Source organism: Brassica rapa, chromosome A07, assembly GCF_000309985.2.
Source record: "Brassica rapa cultivar Chiifu-401-42 chromosome A07, CAAS_Brap_v3.01, whole genome shotgun sequence".
NCBI lineage: Eukaryota > Viridiplantae > Streptophyta > Magnoliopsida > Brassicales > Brassicaceae > Brassica > Brassica rapa.
This window is the reverse complement of record NC_024801.2, coordinates 15,337,965-15,355,398: the sequence shown is the minus strand read 5'-3', so window position 1 is coordinate 15,355,398 and position 17,434 is coordinate 15,337,965. Positions and strand designations below refer to the sequence as shown.

General features: G+C 36.5%; 3 protein-coding genes across 4 annotated transcripts; all 3 read left to right on the top strand.

Annotated features, from left to right (window-relative positions):
* Positions 1-651: 651 nt before the first annotated feature.
* Positions 652-3,152, top strand: LOC103829636 (hydroxymethylglutaryl-CoA lyase, mitochondrial). Of its 2 annotated transcripts, none has more exons than XM_009105311.3 (8): positions 652-848; positions 1,239-1,375; positions 1,452-1,596; positions 1,676-1,861; positions 1,983-2,063; positions 2,156-2,456; positions 2,539-2,654; positions 2,739-3,152. In XM_009105311.3, the coding sequence occupies exons 2-8, from the start codon at positions 1,245-1,247 to the stop codon at positions 2,988-2,990; spliced, it is 1,212 nt and encodes a 403-aa protein (XP_009103559.1). In that variant the 5' UTR covers positions 652-848; positions 1,239-1,244; the 3' UTR covers positions 2,991-3,152. The 2 variants fall into 2 exon arrangements, with proteins under 2 accessions (XP_009103559.1, XP_009103560.1); XM_009105312.3 differs by having other exon boundaries at positions 1,679-1,861; positions 2,739-3,078.
* Positions 3,153-3,244: 92 nt separating this feature from the next.
* On the top strand, positions 3,245-12,914 carry LOC103829634 (pentatricopeptide repeat-containing protein At2g26790, mitochondrial). Its single transcript, XM_009105310.2, has 3 exons — positions 3,245-6,890; positions 6,964-7,045; positions 7,122-12,914. Exon 1 carries the CDS (start codon positions 4,360-4,362, stop codon positions 6,766-6,768), a length of 2,409 nt encoding a protein of 802 aa, XP_009103558.1. The 5' UTR covers positions 3,245-4,359; the 3' UTR covers positions 6,769-6,890; positions 6,964-7,045; positions 7,122-12,914.
* A 336-nt stretch (positions 12,915-13,250) lies between these two features.
* On the top strand, positions 13,251-16,805 carry LOC103829633 (stomatal closure-related actin-binding protein 1). The gene is made up of 13 exons (XM_009105309.2): positions 13,251-13,502; positions 13,891-14,177; positions 14,284-14,412; positions 14,497-14,589; positions 14,662-14,802; positions 14,881-14,949; positions 15,036-15,119; positions 15,203-15,383; positions 15,472-15,588; positions 15,929-15,987; positions 16,080-16,214; positions 16,329-16,478; positions 16,560-16,805. The coding sequence occupies exons 2-13, from the start codon at positions 13,896-13,898 to the stop codon at positions 16,605-16,607; spliced, it is 1,488 nt and encodes a 495-aa protein (XP_009103557.1). The 5' UTR covers positions 13,251-13,502; positions 13,891-13,895; the 3' UTR covers positions 16,608-16,805.
* The last annotated feature ends 629 nt before the right edge of the window (positions 16,806-17,434 follow it).

The window sequence follows — 17,434 nt, the reverse complement described above, 5'->3', positions numbered from 1 at the left end:
CGAGATCTCATCCGTCACCGTTCAACCCCATCACCGAGATAGAAGCTTCGCGCGAACCAACACCGTTAACCATGGTCGAGGTTCGATCAACCTCCTACGAGATCTCCACTCGCCCAACCCAGCCAAAACCATGAAACTAAAAGAAAAGATAAGAACAAACCCTAAAAAACGGAACTTAGGGACCAAAAGGCGGCGAGGCAAAGCAACGAAACGCTTTCACCCCCGAGATCTAGACCGGCGACGTCAGAGCTGAGGAAACCTCCACCTCGCGGGAACAGGAACCAGCGTCGACGGAGGTGAAGGAGCCTCCGCCTCCCGGAGACAAATCCAAGAAACCGAACGAGAAACTTCACCATGCCTTCCTCACCACGACCGCGCCCTTACGCCAGGGACAAATCCGCCATGGACGGCCTTGTTCCAGAGCTCAGGCAAGACGGATGGGAGAATAGACGAGACCGAAGCGGAAATCGACAGCTTTACTGGTGGCTAGAGGGCTCCGGTGACGGCACGCCCGTTCACGCGCCGCCCGTCACCGGACCCGATTTCAAATCCCCTTTCTCTCTCTTACTTTCTCTCTCTTACCTGATTAATCACACTTTAGTTTTGCTTGCCAAAAGTGTTTTATGACTTTAATCACGTTTTAGAAGAAAATAAATTATTTATATAACAGTGGGTACCGTATTATATCATATTTTTTTAGGAGAGATGAGATTATGGTCAAATTATTGAGGTGGAAGTGAATGTTAGGCATCTCGGAGAGGGACACTCCCAACTAGAATTAGAGGAGATTTAAGTTGCCGCCTCCTTTGATTTCATTCTCAGGAGGAATCCAATCACTCTTTTCTCCGGTAAGCTTTATTAAGCCTCTCTCTCTCTCTCCCCTTTCCTTTTTTCTAAACATATAATGATCGAATTAAATTAATTGTTCCATTCCGGCTATTTATAGAGAATTCAAAATGATGTTTTTCTCATGAATCATTGAACATGTAATCTCTTTCCGAGAACCAATATTTATATAGAGAAGAAGGAAAAAAAAAAGAATGTTGTTGTTCATATTATTATTCTGGAACAAACCAGGTGCTAGTGGTCGGGTGGTAGCATAAGCGAGCTGAGTTCGAATCTAATTATATTCAGAGATCCCTAAAATTTAACATTCCCTTGTCTGGGAGCAGTTTACCGTTTTTTTTTAAGTATTCTGGAACATATTTTGAGCAACGAATCTGACGATTTTTTTCCAGAAAAAGATGCAGAGGAATGGAGTGAGAAGAGCCCACTCTTTATGGTGCAAGAGTTTAACACACAACTTGCCTCATCATCATCATCCTTGTATTGACAAGTTCCAGGGAAGAGATTGCAGCACCTCAAACAGTTGCAAGTGAGTGCTCTCATTCCTTTTTTTTTATTGGATGTTGAAGGCATCTTCCATTCTTCTACTCTTCTTTGAGTTTCAGTGATGATAAAAGCTTCGGCAAAGAGTCATTTCCGTGGATAAGGCAGTCTCGGAAAGTATCTCAAGGACAACTACAACTTAGGAACTCAACAGTTTACGGGACTCTATGGGAATCCAAACATTTTCACACCTTTAGCAATGACAAGGTAATTTTCCAGGAGCATACGTATATCTCTAAACTGATTAATCTTTTCTACTGAAAAGTTTCTTACTCTTATTCTTCAGCAGAATCTCCTTAGAGAAGTACCCAAGTTTGTGAAGATTGTAGAAGTTGGTCCAAGGGATGGCCTACAGAACGAGAAAAACATAGTTCCCACTTCTGTTAAGGTGGAACTCATTCGTAGATTGGTTTCTGCTGGTTTGCCCGTCGTCGAAGCTACAAGCTTTGTTTCTCCTAAATGGGTTCCCCAGGTAATAATATGCTCTTATGCTAATATGCCATGTCGCATGAAACTAAATTGGTATGTTAGAAACAGAAGAAAGATGCTTTAAGGGAAACTAATTTGGTTTGTACCATTTCTCGCCTTTGTAGCTTGCAGATGCAAAGAATGTAATGGATGCAGTAAATACTCTACATGGGGCTCGATTCCCAGTTCTGACTCCCAATCTTAAAGTGTGTATTGTTTCTTCCTTTACAAAACAAAACAAAAAAAAACAAATTATTGGTTTCTTACTTTCAGTGAGTGAGTGCTTGATTTTTTTCAGGGGTTTGAAGCAGCTGTAGCTGCAGGTGCTAAGGAAGTTGCAATCTTTGCATCGGCTTCCGAGTCTTTCTCTTTGTCAAATATTAACTGTTCCATTCAAGAGAGTCTCTTGAGATATCGTGCTGTTGCCACTGCTGCAAAGGAGCATTCCATTCCTCTCCGTGGGTATGTATCTTGCGTGGTCGGGTGTCCAGTGGAAGGAGCGGTTCCACCTTCAAAAGTAGCGCATGTTGTTAAAGAGCTCTATGACATGGGCTGCTTTGAGATTTCTCTTGGTGATACCATTGGAATCGGCACTCCTGGTCATTTGTTTACTCTGCAAATCTTCTAAGTGCTCCCTCATTGTTTTTTCTTAACAGCTTATGTTCTTATAAAATGAATCAGGTTCTGTGGTTCCCATGCTTGAAACCGTGATGGCAGCTGTGCCAGCGGAAAAGCTGGCTGTTCACTTCCACGATACCTATGGACAAGCTCTTGCAAACATATTGGTATCTCTCCAAGTAAGTCTAAGAAAATAGAATTTTATAAAAAAATTCTTTCATTTATGGGTTTGACTGACATGTCTTGGTGAAAAAAAAAACAAGATGGGAATAAACATAGTAGACTCATCAGTTGCTGGATTAGGGGGTTGCCCATATGCAAAAGGAGCCTCAGGAAATGTAGCCACGGAAGATGTGGTTTACATGTTAAACGGTTTGGGGGTCCAAACCAACGTCGATTTGGGAAAGCTTATAGCTGCTGGAGATTTCATCAGCAAGCATCTTGGCCGTCCAAACGGTTCCAAGGCTGCTGTTGCTCTTAGCCGTCGGATCACAGCTGAAGCTTCCAAGATATGATTTGAGTGTTTATAAGAGGATTTTCACATATGTAAACTCTGTTGGAACTCTGTTTTTTTTTCTTGTTCAAATTAATAGGCTGACATTTTGAATTTTCCGGTGGCTTTTCCGGCTATCAGTGGTTGACATGACTAGATTAATAGCTAGTTGAAAAGCTTCTAATGAGCACTCCAATCTTAGTATATTCGAATTTGAAAAAACAGATGAAAACTGAATGAGAAATAAAGCCATGAAGTTGGCAACGTGAAATGATCAATGTCTCAAAAACCTGTGCTAATGTAAAGTCCCACATTGGGAAGAAGAGAAAAAATTGAGTAGTATAAACATGCTCACTCAATTTAGAAGGTTCAAACGCTTATAGGGTGGCTGGGCCCGGCTCCCCACGTGTGTCACCGGTTAGCTCAGGGTGGACGATATGCATTTCATCTTGTTTTGTTGAAGGGCTTTTAAATGATAGTTCATTTCAAAACGATATGCATTTCATCTTTGTCCAAATTTCTTAAACGAAAAGAGAAAATCTTGGAAAGGAAGTTTGTTAGGGGTTTGATCGGTAAGAGTTGTGTTTTTATTTTTTGGCTGTAGAAATATTGCTGTGATTATTTTTATTTTGGCTCTAGATTTTTAATTTTTAAAAATCTTAAATTTAGGTTGTAGGTATTTATCACTATAGAGCAATTATAAAAACATAAATTTAAAGAAGTGATATGGATTTAAAAAATGTCTGTAAACTTTAAAAAATACAAATCAAGATTAGTGTAGATTTAAGGTTGTAGATATAATTATGGTTGTAAAGAGCATTTACAGCAATAACCAATCACACTTTAGATTTTTACTCGTACAGCAGCTGTTGCGGAAGTGTTTCTCTTCTTTTTCTTTAAATAAATTCAACTCTTTTCATTTATATGATATTTTAACATCAAAATCCAATAGAAAAAAGTGTAAGTTTATAAGTTGATCGATTTTAGAGTAAGAAAAAAAAAATAGATGAATATTTTGAGTTTAAGAGTGATACTTCAATGGAAAAAGATGAAGAAGAAGATTTAGGGTCAAAGTCATATTGGATTACACTTCAGACTATGGATTGTATATACGTAGAATAAGAGTGACCTTTTTTTTTTGACTCAACAAACTGTTAATTTCAATGGAATGAGAGCGACATAGATCTGTTAATTTGTTAAAGTCTTTAGATTTTTTATTTATTTTATCTTACATGTAAAATAAAATAGAAATGAGGTTATATTAGAAAAATGTGAATGTATGGGGGGGGGGGGGCATATTAGAATTTGTTCCGGCAGATTCATTGGGTTAAGGGTTTTAGGCAAAAACTGCTCTCATCGGTCTCTCACTGAAACCCAAATCGCCAATTTTGATGCGGTTCTCTCCAATTCCACCATTACTCTCACAGTTGAGACTGGCTCGGAGAGCAGCATCAGCATCAGCATCATCCGCCTCTTCGCGTTTCTCCTCCACCGTCTCCCCCCCTTACCCCAACCTCTCAGACTCCGAACACCACGTGAATAATAACCACCACCTCAGCTTCGATTTCAATCTCTCCAAAATCAATCAAACCGGCCTTCTCCGAGTCCTCCACAGCGCCAAAGACGACCCAAACCTCGCTCTCTCGTTCCTCCGCCACCTCAAACAAAACGCGGTCCCTCTCACCGTCAACGCGTACGCAGCTCTCGTCAGAATCCTCTCTCGCTGGCGGTTAGACAGGAAGTTAGATTCGGTCCTCGTCGAAGTAATCACGAACGAGGAGGAGCGTGGTTTCTCCGTGATGGAGCTCATGGAAGCAATCGGGGAACAAGAAGAAGACTCTAACTTCCTCTTGCCTCGAGTCTCCTGCGCCTTGGTTAAATCCTACGTCGGCCTCGGCTTGTTCGACGAAGCGATCGATGTGTTATACCAAAGCAAACGCCTCGGCTGCGTCCCTGGCATCAAGTCGTGCAACTTCTTGATGAACCGTTTGGTGGAGTTCGGTAGAACCGATATGGTGGTTGCTCTTTTCCGCCAGCTTAACCAGCTCGGCCTGTCCGCTAACGACTACACTTACGCGATTGCGGTTAAGGCGTTATGTAGAAAACGCGATTTGGACGGAGCCGCGAGGCTGCTGGAAGAGACTTCGAGTATGTTTGCTTATACGACTTTTATCGAAGGGCTTTGTTTGAACGATAAGACGGAGATGGCTTTTGCTTTTATCGAGGACCTGATAGACGCCAAGGCTCTGAATGGCGACGCGCTTGCGTTCGCGTTTGGGATGCTGGTCCGCGGCTTCTGCAACGAGATGAATGCAGAAGCCGCGGAAGAAGTTATTTTCAGGATGGAGGAGTTTGGTATCGGTCCTGATGTTTACGCGTGCTCGGAGGTAATCGATCGGTACTGCAAGAGCTTGGAGTTGGATAAAGCTTTGAGAATCGTGGACGTGATGCTGCAAAAGGGATTGAGAATCAACTGCGTGATCGTGAGTTCGATCCTCCATTGCTACTGTAAGATGGGAGCGTTGGGTGAGTCCTCGATGTGGCTGGAAGCTTTGAAAAGGTTCGAAGAGTTCAGAGACATGGATGTTTACCTAGACGAGGTGTGTTACAACGCGGCGTTTGAAGCCTTGAGCAAGCTGGAGAGAGTGGAGGAAGCTATGAAGCTGATGGAAGAGATGACGGATAAAGGAATGGTTCCTGATGTCGTCAACTACACGACTCTGATCGATGGGTACTGCCTTCAAGGGAGATTCTCCGACGCGCTTGATTTGTTTGATGAGATGAGAGCGAATGGCACCGAGCCCGATGTGATCACGTACAACGTGATCGCTGGTGGGCTCGCCAGGAATGGTTATAGCGAAAAGGCGGTTGAGATTTATAAAGCTATGAGAATTGAAGGTGTAGAGCCCACTGCTGTCACGCACAGTGTGATCATCAGCGGCCTCTGTTCCGCGGGTAAGATAGAAGAAGCCAGAGAGTTCTTCACGAGTGTGGAAGACAAGTGCCCGGAAGATTACGCAAGTTTGGTGAAAGGCTATTGTGATTCCGGGCTTCCTAGAGACGCCTATAGAAAATTCGTCGAGCTGAACTCTCCTCTGCCAAAGAACGTGTGCTTTAAACTGTTTACCGCTCTCTGCGAGGAGGATAAGAATTGTCAGGGCAAAGCTCTGAGGGTGCTGAAAAGGATGTGGGCTTATGGAGTCGAACCCGCGAGGAGCATGTATGGTAAAATGATAAGTAAAGTAGATAACGTGAGGGAAGCCGAGCTGGTGTTTGACAAGATGGTTGGGAGGGGAAACCTCCCTGATCTCGTTACTTATACGATCATGATTCAGACGTATTGTAGGCTAATGGAGTTGCAGAAAGCAAATGATCTTTTTGAGGCGATGAAGCAGAGAGGGATAAAACCTGATTTGATAATATACACGGTTTTGTTTCATGGTTATCTGAGGTTGGATAGAGAGATGGGTTGTGATCTTCGAGGAGAAGCTAAACAGATTTGGAAAGAGTTAGGAGCTGCTTGTATAGAACCAGACGTTAAGATGTATACTGTTCTGATGAATCACCATTGCAAGATTGGCAACGTAGATATCGCCACGGACATCCTTTATCGAATGATAGAGTGTGGGCTGAAGCCTGATAATGTGACCTACAATGTTCTAATATCTGCTTGTCATCGCAAAGGATGCACAGATGCACTTGTTACCGAGTTGTCAGGAAAGGATATTACACTGCCTGAACATTTGTTTGCTGTAGTTAAGCGTGCTATGAAGACCAGGAGGTCTCAGTATCGGAAATGAAGAGTGTATATTTGAAAGGTCCAACATGGATTTGCCAGTGATCTATATATTTAATTTTGCATCTTATTTGGAGGCAAAAAAGTAGAATTCAAAACATTGAGAGAAATCAAAAGACTACACCGGTAAGGGGGAGTGGGGGTATTTTCTGATTAAATTGCTTATTGTTATATTGCTAATCGTATATTAATGTAACAGGGCATGAGTACTCTTGCTGTATGGGAACCAGAGTCTGAGGAGGAGACACAGAAGTAGCTGCATGTTATCCACTTATATGACTGTGAGAGCTCATTTCTTGCAGGATTATTGCACTCCGCTTTTTTTTTCGTAGTTTACATAATCTTTGCATTATTCAGGAAAACCAGGATCTACGTGTATGTATCTCACAAAGCCCATGGATATGCTGGGGGCAAGTCTGTTGATGTTGACGGATACAAATGTCTCCTCCTCCACTTGACCGTATCTTGATTCACTGTTTCAGAAGATGATACGTTCCGTTACTTCCGTAGGGTCTCTTAAGGCAGAGATGAGCTTGGGAGTATAACAAAGTTGTTAAGTTGAAGAACCCGAAGCTGAGTTGGGAGGGAAATATTCTGGATGTACAAATACCATGTACGTTTTTTTCAAATATATAGAGAGAGATTTTGCATTCAGTCGAAGTTGGCGATTGGTTTGGTAGAGTTTCCAAATCTTGGACCGTGCTGGAATATATAAGTTTTTTTTTCTGCACCGGTGCATTAACAGTCACGTTCTTCTCTTCGTCCTCTTTCATAGTGCCTTCTTCCTTTTGCTTATTTGGTTGTTCTTTTCGTTCCACTGATAAACTCGTCCCGAACGAACTAGTCCCAGAAAGTCCGTGGAACAGTCACAAAAGGATGATTCACTGACATACTACTTCCTTGACACAGAACCTCCACCCAGCTCTCTTCTTGTATATAAACAGACTTCATTAGTATGCAATGAAACCTTTATCCAAATCTGAAGTCTCAATAACTATTTAAGCTTTAAAAAACTCACCTTCCAAGTATTCTGTTACATAATTTGTGGTGGCTTGATAACACCAACGGCTTATTTTTCATTATGGTCATCGACTTCGAAGACTTGTTGGGCTCATGATCCATGGAAAGAAGTAATTCTCTCAACTAGCTGTTGAAATAATCTGCGACAACGATTCAAAAGTAGGAACGGTCGTAACTTCCGCTGACTTTATATTGTAGAGGAGAACTTCCAAAGCCAGCAAAAACATATTACATCTCTAGTACAATTGCTTATATGAACTGTATAAAAGTCTTAAATCCAGAAGAGGGGAAACCTTGTAATTACTCTTTTTTCACACTGAATTTCCATTAAAATTTAAAACAACAAGGAAACATACAAGGAGAGATGCATGATTCAGATACATTTGTAGAAATCAAAGATAGCAGGTTCTAAACCTCTAGAAACATAGCCCCAAGGATCGGAGAGATACATGTAATTACTCATTATTGACTATTATTTTTGATATTTTTTGGCCAAAGTTCCACCAATAGAAAAACTGAATAAAAGTTCCAAACCTATCTCCTTTTACATATTTACTCAAGTTAATCCCAACTTAACATAATCTTTAAAAAATATGCTTTTAAAAAGGGTTATTGCTAAAACCCTCAATTATTTTGAACTGGAAAAAGTTTCTTCATTAATTTGAACTGAAAAATCAGCCAAAATTTTATCCTCAAATAAACAGGTTCTCCACACTTTGAGTTGTGTTACTCTGCGTACTTTGATTGCTACACATGTTTGGTGTACCTGTCTATATTTTTCAAAAATGAATTTCTAAGACCATATACAATGGACCTATTGAATAAAACTTTCAACAGTTTAACACATGCAATGAGCTTGTTAAAATCCAAAAATTTGATGTAGATTACTTTTTTGTTGAATTTATTCAACATGTTGAAAGTGCACCATATACAATGGTTTGTATATTCAACATTCTAAATTTTACTTTTTACCATTACACATCATTTCTTTTTCTTTCACATAATAATTCAACACAGATTTTACTTTTGTGTCATACAATAGTTTTGTTTCAACACCCTAATTTACTATTTTATGTTATGTTATTGATTTTTGTTAACAAAAAATGAGTAAAATTCAAGTGAATCATTTTATTTCATTATTTTAAAAAATCAAGTTTAAATTTATTAAAAACTAATTAATAGTTATATTAAAATTTCTTTTTAATTTGTATCCAAATCAAATAAAACAATTGTCTATTTATAAAGTATCAAAATGATAAATTTTGATATAACATTAGATTAAAAATAAAATTATTTACTATATAAAAATTAGCCACAAATAATAAGGGTGAAAAGAAAAATAACAAATATATCAACAGCCAATGATAAACCAACATTTGCTATTGTCTCTTTCATCTCTCTTAGATTCAACTAGTTGAATAAATTTAACTCAGTTTAATCTACATCACTTTCAACTATTTATTTAGCACTTCATTGCACCAATTAAACAGTTGAAAAACAATTTCAACAGCCTCATTGTAAATAGCGATATGAAACCTACTATGTTGATTTTCTCCACTTTAAACCACACTCAAGAAACTGAGAACTGAACAATTTTGTTTTTAAGATTGTATTGCCACATGTGCAACAATGCAACAATAACACTAGTTGATGGAATTTTATATAAAAAAAGTGCACCCTAATTACTTGAGATCAATTATTTGTATCAAATAATATTTCTTATGAAAAAGTGGTTTATAAATACAGATTTGGTTTATTTAATTTGGATATAGGAAAAATCAATTTTTTACTACAACATTATCATTATTTTTAAGAAAATACTATTTCAAGTTGATCAAAAATATTTTTTGTTTTAAAATTTTGAATTAATTTAATTTTATATTTTTGTCAACATTTAATTTTTATTTGTTATTGTTTTTAAATATATTGCATTTTTAAGCTAATAAAATACAATTATAGAAGAGGAAAAATATGAAATAAAAATGGTGGGTATAGTGTTTAATTTTGTTAAGTAAAATCATTAAAAGTAAAAATTAAATGAATACTGAATTAATAGGTGGAAGAAATAAAAGATGATGTAAAATGTTAAAAATGTAGATTAAGATGTTGAATAATTTCAAACATTGTAGATAGCTTAAGAGGATTCATGTGTCGCTCGTGGGAGTGTTGTTGTTTTCCCTAGCTGAATTCATCTAGTTGACTTGTTTCCCAAGAGTTCAAAATTACCTCTCAGGTCCAAGTGACTCGTGGTGACCTCATATTAGTCGTGCTCACTTATCTATCTTTTTAAAGAAGAGTGGAACTAAGAATTAACCATAACACTTACAACTTATTTACAAGGTAGTGCTATTGAAGTAATTAATAAATCTAATTTTAAGTTTTTTTTTTATCTTTTCCTAATTTAATAAACCATTTTCTAAATTGATCATAAACAAAAACAACTAATTAATAATACTTTAATATCACTAATAAACTACATAGTCCTAACTTTTAGTATTTATTATTTTTTTATCCAATTAAACAACCATAAAACATACATAAGTTTTAAAAGAATCATGTATATAATATTTAAATAAATTATAAATTAATATAAAATATATATCATCAATTATAAAAATAAATATTTATTTATTAAAAAATAAAAATAAATGTTCACGCGGATGCACGAATTAAGCTCTAGTAATCAATATCACATGGTTGTATTTATTCCTTTCTTCTAGTCCAACATGTTAAAAGTAAAATTATGGTGATGATTAGTTTGACTGTAAGTAAAATTATAGTGATGATTAGTTTGACTGTAGATGTAAAAATTTAGTTGTAGATAAGTTGATTGTAGTTGTAAAGTTGTTATTATATACTTTTCTTGCAAAGACTTTTGCCATAGTAAATTTGTTGTAGTTGTAAGTTAAGGATGGTAGATTTTTTTAAATAAAATATGTGATGTATATATAAAATAATTATTTTTATTAATTAAAATAATATATATTAATATTTTTAATTAATTATCAAAGTTTACGGTTATTTAAAATATGATATGTAAATAATATTTATGCTATTTCAAATATTTTTAATAATTAAAAAGTACCCAAAATTAATTAAAATATTTATATATGTTTTTTATTGTGATTATCTAATTTATTTGATATTATAAATATGTTTTCACTTTACATATTCTACAACCTATATAAGGAAGATGTAGTTTATTTTTTTGCCTAGAATACATAAACAAAGTTTGATTTATTTTTCTTATGTAGTTTTAAAAATAAAGTTAAAGCATGACTGGTATAAATTAATAAAAATTTGATATAGATTTAACTTTTAAAAATCAAGTTATATCATGATTAATAAAGTTTAGTGACTTGAAAATAAATAAAGATAAAGCCAAACTAATCGTTCCAATGTCAATTTCTTTTTGATACTACGAAAACAAGAAGAAATACAATTAGTAAAATCAAATATAGTGTTTTCTTGGTTTTTTAGTAATAGAAGTACAACTTTTAGACTGATTTTTTTTTGTCCATAAAAATTATTATGGGCTTATTTGTTGAATAGCCATATATCATGTATAAATTAGGTAAGTAACACTGATTTTGACATAATGTAATGTCAGATTTTTACACCATATTCCAGCCGATTTTATCTTTTCATTTAACAGATTTCCAGTTAACGTCTGATAGGTGATGACATTGCCGGTTTGGGGAGCAGATACGTAAGCGATGGAATATATGGCAAAAAATGTTTTAACGGTTATTCCATTTAAAAGAAGAAGAGGAAGTCACGTCAAAAGGTACAGTTACCAAATGTATTTTTGTTGTATGCAGTAAAACGAGTGATGTAAAATTAAAACCCATAGCAAAAATAGGTTATTTTATTTACTTACAGATGTCATGTCCAAGAATGCATTAGCACATGATTTAAAATTTTTGGAGTATTCTATTCCATATCATCAAAATAGAATAGGACACCAACCTCATCCTAATCCCTAAATAATAAACTGTATCCCAATCCACCTTTAATCCAAAATAGTAAATCTAAACTCTAATCACTAAACCATAAACCAAAATATAAATCCTAAATACAAATGTAAAATCTAAATCCAAATGGAGTGGAACAAAATAAATAACATAGTACATATTGGTGAAATTATGAAATGACTATGATTGCATGAAAAAAGTTTATGTTGACTTTAACCTCAACCCCCACATTCAAATAATAAAGCCTAAACACTAATCACTAAACTCTACCATGCAACGTAAACGATGGGTTAAATTTAACAACTTCGATTAGACTTGGGCAATTATATCCCAAATATGATATAGAATCATCACAATAATAGAATTAAATGCACACAACCGAGAACTTACAGTATCGCAACAGATCTCAGACGAATCGCCGATGTGAAGGAGACGAGGCTCGGGTTGCTCCTTCTCGCCGATTAGACTGTAACGACGTCTTCTCGCAATCGATTTCAGAATGGAGACGATATCCTCTTTGCAACGCACTTTGAGAAAGCGAATAAGTTCGGACAAGGCTGACGACGACAAAGAAGGTTAAAAGAATTGATGTGAAGGGAAATAAGCCACAGTTTACTTTTTTACAGATAATAGGTAATATTTTTATTTTATTTTTCTTTTGCTTCAGGTTTCACCGGTTGCAGGAATAGACCACACAATATTATTATATAAATTTAACGCATTGTATATGAATGTTAAGTAAATTGGTTATATAGTGAATTATAGATATTTTCATGGTGATACAATCAAATTTCTTTTTTTTTTCTAACCTCGAGACAAGACAAAGTACTCGATTCAGAAACAAAAAAACCAAAAATTCGAAAACAAGAAATCTTCGTTATGCTCTAAAGCCTTCCAACCTGCGAAATTACTTTTATACTCAAATAAAATATTAATTTAATATAATTTCACCAAATCCCATCTCTATTGTCATAGTTTTGACTAATTTCCTCTAAATTAAAATGGTTTAGACTAAATAATGTAACTTTCGTGGCAGTTAAACACGGAAACAGAACCCGTGACAGCTACAGAGACACGCATCAACCACCCGTGTTGAAAAACTCAAAAATTCGAAACAACTGTATTATTGTCTGAACAGATTTTTTTTTTTTTTTTTGGAAGCACCGTGACCTATTGGTTAAGGTTTAAAGGCTTCTACACCCAGATCTAAGGTTCGAATCCCAGACTATGCAATTTATTGCAGATTACAGAAAATCTAGGTTTCAAGTTCCGGAGAAAGCGGTTTATTAAACAATTATGCAGACTACAGAGGAAAAGCTTGCAAGGGATCTTCAACATGGTGCAAGTAAATCTGGCCAGGCGTGGATCTTCATAGGACGGCTCAGATAATGCAGTTAGACGTAGGTCTTCATAAGGCAGGTAGTATTGTCGGTTGTCGAATCGTCTATGTAATCTTTCCTATATCATAATTGTAAGATCTAATAAATCAGCGTTAAAAAAAAAAAATTTTCTTTTTCTTCTTAAAAATAAAAATAAAAATAAAAACACATTATTTTCCACCAAAGCCACAAAAAATTTCTCACGGTCTTTGCTTTTCAGTAAAGCTAATGCTTACGACTCTATCAAACCTCTCACTTTTTCTTCTTCATCCAATCTTCTTCTTCTATCTTCTTCTTCCGGCAAGACAACCTTCTCACACTCGATTCCAACACAACCGTTAGTTTAATCCAACAATCCAACTCCGGTAAGGAGCTTTTAGTCATCGCTGTCTTGTTCTCAGATTCGTTGCCGACAACATTGTTCTCCGATTATATTTATGTTTCTCCAAGAAGTGTTTCGTGTTTCCGATTTTCGATTTTCATTTTCCTAAAATTTTACTCAAAATTCATTGAATTTAGTTTCTAAATTGGTATGTATAGTAGTTGCTTGCTAACAACTTTTTGGTTTTAATTAATTAGGGTTTTGACTTTATCTAAATTTGCTTCAATGTGTGGAATGCATTGAGTTTCTTTGTTGCAATTTGAAATTTGTGGGATGTTCTCGGACAGATCTGTTTTAGACTTCTGTCTTTTTTTTTTTTAATTTACATTTCTCATTTTTTTCCCATTATGTTGATATATATATTATTACAGGAACAATGACAAGGGTCACACGAGATTTTAGGGATTCATTACACAAAGAAGTGGTTCCAGCAGTATCAGCAGATGTGAGATTCGCATCAAGTAGATTCCCAAATTATAGGATTGGGGCTAATGACCAGATCTTTGATGCCAAAGATGACCCTAAAGTGTTGTCAATGAAAGAGGTTGTTGCCCGTGAGACAGCGCAGCTCATGGACCAGCAAAAGCGTATGTCTGTTCGTGACCTCGCCAATAAATTCGAGAAAGGCTTGGCTGCCGCTGCTAAGCTCTCCGAGGAGGTGTCTTACTATATCTTCTTAAACACCCTATCTTTAAAACTAATTTGTTATGAGCCCAAAAAGGCTTAAAAGTGAAGATATGATTAAAACTAATTTTGGTGTGCAGGCAAAACTGAAAGAAGCAACATCCTTGGAGAAACATGTTCTTTTAAAGAAACTTCGAGATGCATTGGAGTCTCTGAGAGGACGTGTTGCCGGTAGAAATAAGGATGACGTTGAGGAAGCCATTGCCATGGTTAGTCTTTTATGCTCGAATCTGTTCCTTTCAGCCATCATCATGAATGTGTATTTTTTTTTGAACATTGTGGTCTTCTGCTAGGTGGAGGCTCTAGCTGTTCAGTTGACTCAGCGTGAAGGAGAGCTGTTCATAGAAAAAGCCGAAGTGAAGAAGCTGGCCTCTTTTTTGAAGCAGGTAGAAAAATATGGTCACCCTCGCAATAGAAAAACATGTTCTTACTGATTAGTTGCAACATTGTCTACTTAGGCCTCAGAGGATGCTAAGAAAATAGTGGACGAGGAAAGAGCTTTTGCGCGTGCTGAGATTGAAAGTGCAAGAGCAGCTGTACAAAGAGTGGAAGAAGCTCTGCGAGAACATGAACAGATGTCTAGAGCCTCTGGCAAGCAGGTACATATATGCTTATTATAGTGTTGATTTATGTAAAGTATATAAGCTTAGTATTGATTAATGTTGTATATATCACAGGACATGGAAGATTTAATGAAAGAGGTTCAAGAAGCTAGGCGGATTAAAATGCTGCATCAGCCAAGCAAGGTGGGTACTAGATGAAAGGGTTGTTGCTTTAATTTGAAGTTTTTGGATAAGTCAAAAAAAAATATCATGTATTGCATTGGTCTTAGGTAATGGATATGGAATATGAGCTTCGAGCACTGAGGAATCAGCTTGCAGAGAAATCCAAACATTTTCTTCAACTTAAAAAGAAGGTTCGTTGAGATCCTTTGAACACATTTTGTAACTCTCTGTTGAGAAAGATCTGACCCCACACTTTGCCTATATATATATTCAGCTTGCAATGTGCAGAAAGAGCGAGGAAAATGTATCACTTTTATACGAAATAGATGGCAATGAAGCTCTAGGTTCTTCTTTGCGGGTCAGACCTTGCTCTGATGAAGCTCCTGATCTTTCGAAATGTACGATCCAGTGGTACCGTTCATCTTCTGATGACAGCAAGAAGGAGCTTATATCAGGTCCCACTCACCTTTCCCCCTATTTGTTTCTTCTTTCTTTTTCGAACTGAAATATATATTTAATGTATATTGTGTATTATTTATTCAGGTGCCACAAAATCAGTTTACGCTCCTGAGCCTTTTGACGTTGGACGAGCCTTGCATGCTGATATCATTTACAATGGCCACACGCTTTCATTATCCACCGTGGGAAAGATCGATCCAGGTTCATTCATTGTTTATTTTGTTTTCTTCTTGTAGGTTGTGTTGCTTAGTAGCTGCTATCAGGGCCGGTCCTGAGATTTATAGGGGCAATAGGCGATTTATTAAAGATTTCAATTAAATTTTTATTTTTCACAAATTTGAAGGCTTAAAATTTTTTTTTGGAGGTTTATGTCTATGTAATTTTTTTAAAAAAAAATTTGGGGACCTAAGGCTAATTTTTCATTCGACTTTGTCCAGGACCGGCCCTTGCTATTATATCTTCATTAGTTTATACGTGAAAAAGTTTGGTAATGGCAAAAAATCAGTGAATAAATAAGTTTTTTTTTATAAATTCGGTACAGCTGCTGGACTGGGTAGCTATGTGGAGGCATTAGTACGAAAACACGATGTTGATTTCAATGTAAAGCTTTCTTTCACGCTAATGACATATATGTATATGTACTAGCAGCAGCTTTGAAAAGCCATTCCTCTTGGTTGTAATCAAATCAACAGGTAGTAGTGACGCAAATGAGTGGGGAGGACCATACATCAGAATCTATCCACTTGTTTCACGTTGGTAAAATGAGGATAAAACTCTGCAAGGGAAAGACGGTGATTGCTAAAGAGTATTACTCTAGTGCTATGCAGGTTAGTTAGTGATATGCTCATTTCGTTTTTTTTGTTGTTGTTACCCCCTTAAGGATTGTTGTCATCAATCATCTTACCTTAATGGTTGTTGTATCATATGATTGAGTATAATAGCTATGTGGAGTGAGAGGAGGTGGGAACGCGGCAGCTCAGGCAGTGTATTGGCAGGCAAAGAAAGGAGTGTCCTTTGTTGTGGCTTTTGAATCTGAGAGAGAAAGGAACGCTGCCATCATGCTTGCACGCAGATTCGCTTGTGATTGCAATGTGAGTAACAAGAAATTATTTGCTTCAGTAGCTGGGGTGTTTGTTTTGATTCTGAGTTTTGAAAATGGATGTGTTTTGCAGGTGACGCTTGCTGGCCCAGAAGACAGAACAGAGACGAGTCCTAACTGAGAGGTTTATGTTTTTGTAGTTTATATATAATAGGGGGGGTTTAGCCATTTGTTTGAATTGCAGTTTGTTGTCTGTTTTGTGTGTAAAAAAAGAAGGAATCAGTGAGATGTTGAATCTATATGTAACGGATGTGGTTTGTTTTGTTGGAGTATCTTACAATTGAGGAGCATTTAACGGATGTGGTTTTTTTCTTACTAAGGATGTTAAATTTTAATTTACATGACAAAATGCTTTTAGAACACCAGAAATTGGTTTATGAGAGAGCTAATAATAAAAGAAACAAAAAAATTAGTAAAGATTCATTGACATGTCGTGAGAGAACAGTTAACGAAACAAGTGAAAGAGCTTATACTGGTATTTTTATGAAATAAACTAATCTTCCAGCCATTTAATCGGTTGGGAGGTGCTGGAATTGAGGAGACAGGACAGCAGACATTCAATGGTTCAAACAGAAGTCACTGATTCTACATTTGATTCATATCTTACAAAAACACTTGTTTAGTGCGACAATTGCTTGACCTCAACATTCAAATATGTTAGGTCTAAGCTCGGGTTAGATACTAAAAGATTACCAAGAATAAGTCCATCGGAATAATACATCTTTTTTTCCTTAAGATTGAAATCCAATTCTCTTCCAAGAATCCTCGTGCCAACACTAGAGATCATATCATCTTTTGACTAACAAAACTGAGTTGCGCGAGGTTTCAATCTCATCTTGGGAATTGTGACAATAGTGAGTTAGATAGCGTCATTGGAGAGCAGAGCAAGACCATTTGAAACCCATTATTATGATTAATACGTTGCTTCGAGCTCGTAGGGTTGCTGTG

Excerpts from the sequence above, each read along its gene's own strand:
- LOC103829636 (XM_009105311.3), top strand. The coding sequence starts at position 1,245 with ATGCAGAGGAATGGAGTGAGAAGAGCCCACTCTTTATGGTGCAAGAGT. Across the intron at positions 1,597-1,675 it reads ACACCTTTAGCAATGACAAG|CAGAATCTCCTTAGAGAAGT; the intron begins GTAATTTTCCAG and ends CTTATTCTTCAG. Across the intron at positions 2,457-2,538 it reads CATTGGAATCGGCACTCCTG|GTTCTGTGGTTCCCATGCTT; the intron begins GTCATTTGTTTA and ends AAAATGAATCAG.
- LOC103829634 (XM_009105310.2), top strand. The coding sequence starts at position 4,360 with ATGCGGTTCTCTCCAATTCCACCATTACTCTCACAGTTGAGACTGGCT.
- LOC103829633 (XM_009105309.2), top strand. The coding sequence starts at position 13,896 with ATGACAAGGGTCACACGAGATTTTAGGGATTCATTACACAAAGAAGTG. Across the intron at positions 15,589-15,928 it reads CGTGGGAAAGATCGATCCAG|CTGCTGGACTGGGTAGCTAT; the intron begins GTTCATTCATTG and ends AATTCGGTACAG. Across the intron at positions 15,988-16,079 it reads AACACGATGTTGATTTCAAT|GTAGTAGTGACGCAAATGAG; the intron begins GTAAAGCTTTCT and ends TCAAATCAACAG.